Source organism: Pundamilia nyererei, unplaced genomic scaffold (assembly GCF_000239375.1).
Source record: "Pundamilia nyererei isolate P.nyererei 1_Seehausen unplaced genomic scaffold, PunNye1.0 scaffold00089, whole genome shotgun sequence".
Classification (NCBI taxonomy): Eukaryota; Metazoa; Chordata; class Actinopteri; order Cichliformes; family Cichlidae; genus Pundamilia; species Pundamilia nyererei.
The window spans coordinates 1,712,705-1,720,662 of record NW_005187490.1 but is presented as its reverse complement, the minus strand read 5'-3'; the positions used below and the strand labels follow the sequence as shown (position 1 = coordinate 1,720,662).

At 36.4% G+C, this 7,958-nt stretch overlaps 1 protein-coding gene across 2 annotated transcripts in view; it reads right to left on the bottom strand.

The window, feature by feature from the left end:
* Window positions 1-7,958, bottom strand: part of scarb1 (scavenger receptor class B, member 1) — a 17,836-nt gene that overhangs the window by 5,719 nt on the left and 4,159 nt on the right. For both annotated transcript variants that reach the window (XM_005739116.1, XM_005739115.1), the window contains exons 3-11: window positions 6,749-6,890; window positions 6,451-6,654; window positions 6,213-6,308; window positions 5,979-6,094; window positions 5,699-5,865; window positions 4,057-4,175; window positions 611-684; window positions 396-447; window positions 91-237 (exon numbers count right to left, since the gene is read on the bottom strand). In XM_005739116.1, the coding sequence (XP_005739173.1) occupies window positions 91-237; window positions 396-447; window positions 611-684; window positions 4,057-4,175; window positions 5,699-5,865; window positions 5,979-6,094; window positions 6,213-6,308; window positions 6,451-6,654; window positions 6,749-6,890 (1,117 nt within the window). The remainder of the gene's footprint in view (window positions 1-90; window positions 238-395; window positions 448-610; window positions 685-4,056; window positions 4,176-5,698; window positions 5,866-5,978; window positions 6,095-6,212; window positions 6,309-6,450; window positions 6,655-6,748; window positions 6,891-7,958) is intronic.

The window sequence follows — 7,958 nt, the reverse complement described above, 5'->3', positions numbered from 1 at the left end:
AAAAAATAAATAAATAAAAAAACATAACAAAATGCAACGTGCAGTTAAACAAGATAACATGCTGGCCTGAATCCTGTGTGGCAGCTTTACCTTCACTTTGCGATACACTACAGCAGCGATGATGATGGTTGCCAGACCAAGCCCTATGAGGATGTACTGTAGGTATTCCAAAACAGTAGGTAGAACAACCAAGTTTGTACGGAACGTATTGACGATTGGGCCATCAATATATCCGTTCTGAAGAGGATAAATAAAACACTTACAACATTTTAATCCACACAGAACCATTCTGTAGAATTTTAATCTGTTTGTGCAAAAAAAAAAAAATAAAAATAAAAAAATTGCAGAAGAATAGATGTAAAGACACTACATCATCTACATCATTAATAACTCACCTCCTCAAACCAGATCATAGGCATCACCACATCAGAAATCTTTCCAGTTTCACTAGAAGGACAAGGACATTCAACTTTACACTCCAAGGTTACATAGCAAATGGTAAGAAAGGCAGGAAATATCTAAGACCCTTTCATATTTAATGATCACAACATATAAAACAATACATGACAATGTCTCTGGCGTGATAGTAGTTAAGGGAATAGTTCTTTACGTAATTCCTGAGACTTTTTTCATGTAGAGGTTGAGCTGCAGGCGGATGGACACATTCAGAGGGACACCCGTTTGCTGCAAGTAGACAACAAAAATATACAGATCTCACACTGGGAATAAAAAAGGAGGGAATTATACCTCAAACACCATAAATGTGCTGGAACATGCAAATCTCCAGGTAGCAATTAAAGATGTGGTCACATAATTTTAACAATAAACTCAAGGAGGAAATGTTCTGTTCGACTGGTTCATCTGAGGGAGGATGCACATAACTGCTGTTCACTTTTAGCTTCATATTTTTTTTTTTTTTTTAACTTTAAAAGCTTTGCCAAACTCAATGTGGGTGAGCCTACAAGCCATTTCCAGTACAGGACATTTTGCATAGTAACCTGAAGCTGAAAGCAACCATTTACTTTTTGAACCCACAGGAAATTACATGTAGCCTGGGCACAGACTTGCTTTACTCTACATGAAAAGACGTGCTTGAAAGGAGAAAACATGTCTGCTACACTTTAAAAAAAAAAAAAAATCCATAGTTCTATACACACTGAAAAAAGTCTCCTCACTAAAAGAAGTGTAATACAATTAGCTCAACAGCACAGCTGACAGATTGCACTGATTTGTAGCGAATCAGCTTTGAAAAGCAAAATAAATAAATAAGGTCCAGCTTTTCTATTACATTTTGTGAGTTAGCTAAACTTTTAAAATATTTTAATCTACTGCTGTACACAATTCTCTCATCTTTTGACATTTTTTCCAAGAGATTTTAGCTCAATGTGTCCATAAAACAAACTACAAAGTTCACTTCCAGACATGTGGCTCTGATAAAAAGTTAATATGGGCTGAAGGCAGGAGAAAGACGACAGCTGAGGATAGACAATAGGAATGCAGCTGTTGGCAGAGCCAAAACAGAACAGAAGATCTAAAAGAAACTGTGCATAATATACATGTGACAGAAATGAGTGCCATACATTTTATTGTAATGCTCAAGTTATAGTGTCAAGTCAAGTCATGTGTCTCATGGAACATTACTTTGGTAAAAATACCACACACACACACACACGAGTTCCCTATCATTTCCTAGATATTTCATGTCAGCACAAACTAAATATACCAAAAAGATTCAAATTTCTGGCACTGAGAGAAAGAGAAGAAAACTAAGAGATAAAACCAGTGTCCTCAGTGCCATGTTCAAGAGTCAGGATACTTGGCTCTATCGTATGATAGAGCCATAAAAATCCCAAGCCATCTGATGTTTCTTAATTATTAACTTAAGTGTGAATGTTGCCCTGCTGAAATCCACTGAACATCTTGTGAGCTTTTATCCGGACAGTAAAAACTCTTTCACTATCAATACTGACTTTTTATTGGCATCATAGAACGTTTTTAATAACCCTTTAACTGACAAACAACAGCAGTTATACAGGAATAGCCCAATTTCCAATTACCTTATCTTAATGACCGTTATAGAAAAAAAGACTGTATTAGGAATTCAAGAACAAACTGTACCAGTGGTAGTGTTTTAGCAAACTCAACATTTAACATTAGCAATAAAGGTTAAAGGCAATGCAATTTTTAAAAGTTGATTATAATAACTTAATGCGGAAATGACTTCAAATGTAAAAATGTGTACATCTTTTCATAATGAATGAAATACAAATCTGATTTGCAAAAATCTCTCATCAGTAATAAAAAAGAAAAACATACTTTTTTAAAGTGAAAACATGCTTTAGAGTCAGTTTTATTAAATGCTCATTTTTTTATTGTAAACTATTAAGTCATTTTCTTACAAAATTATAAAAACAATATTTTCTAATAAGGAAGAGTTCAATTATGTCTTTGATTAAAATGTAATCAGCATCAGCAAATGGTGACAAATGCAAATTATCTAATGAATCCATCAAATTGAGCAAAAGCTCGCAAATCATGAGAATCACTCAGCAGTGAAAATGCAGACTTCAAGCTCTTGCAGACTTCTTTGCCTGTCAATATACTGTTAATTGTTTTTTCATTAAGATATTTGAATAAATAACTTTTTGTATGTTTATCAAATCACTATCTTTGCTCTTAAATAACATGGGGCCTTAAGTAAAGAGTGACTCTTCACAGGTGCAGTATTGCCTTTCCCGATCTACTTTACCAGTAAACCGCAGTCTTAGCCCAGAAGATGGCCTATAAATGTCTTTGTTCTTATATAAATTCATCTTTAGATGAAGAAAGTACCGTTTCTTGTTTTCAAAACTTACTCTTAGTCACAACAAAAAAAAAAACAAAACAACTAAACACTATACTTAATGGAACCCCATGCCGACTGATGTCCCTTTATCATTAACTCGATATCAACGTGGGCTTGATGGAATTGACTGAACAATGTTGTAAGGTTTAATCTATGAAGCAAAAATCATTTCTGTATCAACTGAGATTTTTTTATTTTATTGAAGCAATAGATAACATGGAGAAATAATCAAATTTCCAATTACCTTATCACAACCACAGCTATCACTAAAAACACTGCATGTGATTTTTACACAGGCAGAGTTGCATAAGGAATGACACATGGGAATATCTTTTTAGTCTTATCAGTCATTGGCTTTTTCTGTACTGTAGCACACAGGTTACTGCGTGACTGTACAGTAATAAAACTACATATCAATTTTCCTATTGCTTTACCATCCAGAAAAATAAACATTAACTTTAAACCTCATCCCCTTAGCTTACCGCTTTATCACTGCTATTTTGCATTAGTGATGACTGAATGATTGCAATGTGATAAGGAAACTAACTTTAAGTGTTTGAGGAAGACTGAGAAGGTGACAGACTTGGTCTTGTATTGTAGAAAAGAACAAAAACAGTTGGATGTAAGTGATAATGGTACGATACAACCTTTAACTAAATTCTTCCACAAATATGCCATCAGGGTGGCCTCTTATAGGTCAAAATGCACCCTACATGCTTCTCTCTGTGCCATAAAACTTGACAAATAACAGAAGGTCTATGATATGCAAGAGTCCAGCTACACTCATGATCACAGCAGGTTTCAAGGACAATGGGGCTGACTTCTAATATCCTTACAACAATATTGCAGACCAATGACATTCATTTTAAATATAAGCCAGTTACAAAATGTTACACACTTTTCATTGATCACAAATGCACTTTCACTTGCGAGTCTTGCAAGTGAGTCTGTTCCAAAATAAAATTAAATTTAAAAAGAGTTGCAGCTTAAGTTGGAGTCTTCACAGTAACATGAAAGCATAAAGTAAGTATATACCATTTCTAATAAGCAATGGGAAGAGATGCGTTTAAAAAACAGAACAAAGAGAAACAACAAAAAAAAAGCCCACAAATAACTACTGCATCAATAGAAAACATTGCTAACCTATGAGCTTTGAATCAAAATTATGATGACCAACTGTACACACTGTGGTGTGTGTGCTGTATACTCACTGGGTGAATGTCTATGAAGAGGCCGTGCTTCTCCTCACTGGGATTAAGACCCTGCACGTAGTCCAGCAGCACAGGATCAGCATTAAAGAAGTGAGGATGAGAGATGAAGACTGGAGAGTCTAAAATGTTCAAAGAATGGCAACATTAATCAACTGGACCATTGAAAGAAAAAAATAAATAAATAAATCTATCAAGTACACTCACAACTCATGGCTTGTTGGCAATCCCTGCCATGTCTCTAAGATCGCATTGGTTTAGTTAAGGATGTTTTCACACCTGTGGTGTTGTTTAGCCTGTTTAAATGAAATTGATTTGTTTTCCCACTTGGTGTGGTTTGTTTGTGAAGATGTGAACACGGCAATCGCAATGAAAAAAAAAAAAAAAGTTGATTTTGGGGTTTTCTTTGTATTATTGTGGGGTCTTTACCTTACAATATGAGGCAAGAGTAAATGAACAATAGGTGTGAAAATACCCTAAATCCATTTTAAATGTATATTTCAGCAGCGTTAGCCAAAGGGACAATAATTTTTGGAAACTTATGAGGTTTTTAGGCGTTTTCATGCAATGCCTAACCTTGCATGAAAATGCTTGAAATTGCTCCAATTGTTGAGAACCACCGGAAAAAGCCGGCTCACATGGTTGTAACACTGTTTTGAAGCACAACAGAACGATTAGCTTTAGCCCCTTTTCCATTAGTACCTGTTCTTATCGACTATTTTCAACTACAATCGAGTACCACCGAATGTGCGTGGCCATCATAATAGCAACGCAGCTGAGTGTCCTGCGATATAATGAGTATGTGACATAAAGGCTACAACGAAGGTGGATGTGAAGGCAACTATATACACCTGCTGCTAGATCAGATTCCGGGACCACAGCGTTGTTTTTGGTAGCCATTTCCCTTGTTGCCTCGGGTTTCAAAACTGGCAGTTTTTATTTTCGTGGACAAAAAAAAATTAATTTTTGCATTCTTTTTAAAATTCTATCTTTAAGAATTTTATTACCAAGAGCCTGTGAAAAAAAAAATTAAAAAAATAACATAAATTGTTCCAGAAATTTCTTTAGATGAATCTATGAAAAATTCCAAAAGGTCTAGCATTTTTATCAGTGCATAGTTTTGTGCCATCAAGGTGATTCACAAAGTGGTATTAACTGAAAAGTTAATAAGCCTTGGCATACTAACTTGAGTGTAGTGAGTTCCTATAAAGGAAACTGGACAGGCAAAGGACAAAATAAGAAAAAAAATATCAGGGTTTAAAAAAAAAAAAAAAAAAAAAAAAAAAAAAAAAAAAAAAAAAAAAAAAAAAAAAAAAAAAAAAAAAAGACTCGACAGCAGACAATCATTATCTGAAAGTCATGCCCCCATGAAATAGGGGAGGAAAATCCAGCAAAGACCTTACATGGGACCTAAGAAATACATCTGGACCATGAGCTGTCTGAAAATCAGTGGCAACAGGTTTCATGGAATGATGAATCTAAATTTGGGATTTCAACACCCCAGACTCCAAAGACTATTGTACACATTTTATTTATTTTTTTCAAAATATAAAGAAATGGGTAGTGGTAGGTCTTTCTAATAACCTCTGGGAATGCTGTGATGGACTGAATATTTATTTCGCCTACACTGATCATCATTACTCACTGTGGCGGCAACTGCTAACATTGAGGAGTCCAGACTGTCTACAGGGGCAGAAGCCTTCATTGGGAGCATAATCCGTCCCATTGGCAAAAAGGGTCTTGGGTGCAACATATCGATATAGAGGGATCCCGTTCATCTCTCCAGGACGCTGATAAACCAGCTCCATAGACCTGGAAAAACAATGGGTAAATATATGAAGGAATAATGGGAGAGGCAGAACTGAGAAGAGGAGGAAAAAAAAAAAAAAAAAAAAAAAAAAGTACAATTCTGCAAAGCATTTTACCTGCACGCGTCAGGGCTGTAGAAAGGCAAAGTGCTCTCTTTCGTCATGAAAGGAGGCCACATCTGCCCAGCTGTTCCATTGATCATGTTAGACTGAGCAGTCCTCCAGTATGGCAGCTATCACCAAAGAGAAAGAGGCCAGTTACAGTGTGAAAAATTAAATGGTGTGAGGGGAAGGAAAAAAAACAAAAAAAAAAAAACAACAGCAACAAAACACAATCTGCTGGCATCATACCTCGGTCAGACCATTCCAAGAGTCGACTCTGTGGACTTTTCTAATGTCATCTTTTCCAGTAAAGACTGTGAACAGGCCAGTGTTGGAGTTGTTGAACTAAAGAAAGCATAAAAGGCAGACACCTTTCTTTACCTGCTCAAAGAAATTTCATGCAAGACACAAATCTGTTCCTTAAACTGAACCTATTATGCTCATAGTAATCAGATAGAGAGGATAACGAAGCATTTCTAATACTTACTTCTGAAAAGAGGCCAAATTTTCCTGATGTGGGAATCATTCCTGGCAGGTATTGATTTAGAAAATCCACTAGTCCACTGTCATAACCCCACATAAGCTCCCCTACAGGCTTGGTCAGGAAGGGACCTTCTTTAAAAGTTTTAAAGGTTGCACTCATCATGAGGCGCAGTACATAGGGCAAGTTTTCCATCATCACTGATGCACCCTAAAATTACAGAAGCCACAGGCTGTGAAAAAGCAGAAAACTGAGGAAATTATTGAACCAATCAAGAAGTGAGGAGGTGGCAACAATGTCTTACCAACACCAACATGTTTGGAATTGTGACAACATCAGACTCGTTCCCAGCAGACATGGAGGGCTCGAAGTGGTACTGTCTGTATTCCCTGTAGGACACTGTACCGTTGGGATGGAATGTAATGTTTTCCTTCTGACACTGCTTTCTGGAAGAAAGGTAATATGTCCACTCAAAACCTGTGCTTCAAGTCCACCTCTGTATACACATCTTAAGGGTTTAATGCAGGGGTCCCCAATCTCAGTCCACGAGGGCCGGTGTCCCTGCAGGTTTTAGATGTCTCCTTGATCCATCACAGCTGATTTAAATGGATAAATTACCTTCTCAACATGTCTTGAAGTTCTCCAGAGGCCTGGTAATGAACTAATCATGTGATTCAGGTGTGTTGACCCAGGGTGAAATCTAAAACCTGCAGGGACACCGGCCCTCGTGGACTGAGATTGGGGACCCCTGGTTTAATGGATTCAGTTATCCTTACGAGAAAGTCAAAAATTGACAGACCTTAAAACATCAGACACAAAAAAGAAAAACCATAAAAAATAAAAAGCTCTTCTGGTGTCTCAGGTTGTTGCAGCCAAATCATTTTAATTTATTTCTGGAATGTCCTGATAGTTGTTTTCAATAGAAAAGTCTGAAGTGGTCTACCATTTGCAACCTCTCTCCTTTAAATAAGAATCACATCCTTCCAGAATGCTTCCTCTCCCCCCCCCCCCTTCAAATCCCAAAAGGTGAACACATGCTCTTGTGGACATGACCAAAACTTTGGACTGAAACATGCTCACTGTCATATTACAATGTAAAAAAAACAAGTTTAGCCATATATTTAAAAAAAAATTAATTCTTAAACACCTTTTGGACGGATATAAATTGTAGCCCACGCTTAACACTTGTTTAAAATTGTTTACACTTCTAAAATTTGTTTTCACTTCTACGTTCTAGGTTTAGAAGAAAAAAAATTTAGTTTTGGTTAAATTGGGTTAGGCTTAAGTTTAATGTTATCTGTTATACTGATAAATGGCATTCAACGAGATCTGTAGGTGGCAATAGTTGCAATTAATATTAGGGCTGCCACGATTAGTCGACTAGTCACGATTATGTCGACTATTAAAATCATCGACGACTAATTTAATAGTCGACGCATCGTTTGAAGCTTTGTAAGATCACAAAGGACGCAGGAATGAGTAGTAGGATTTAAGAGTGTAATAACGGACTGAAA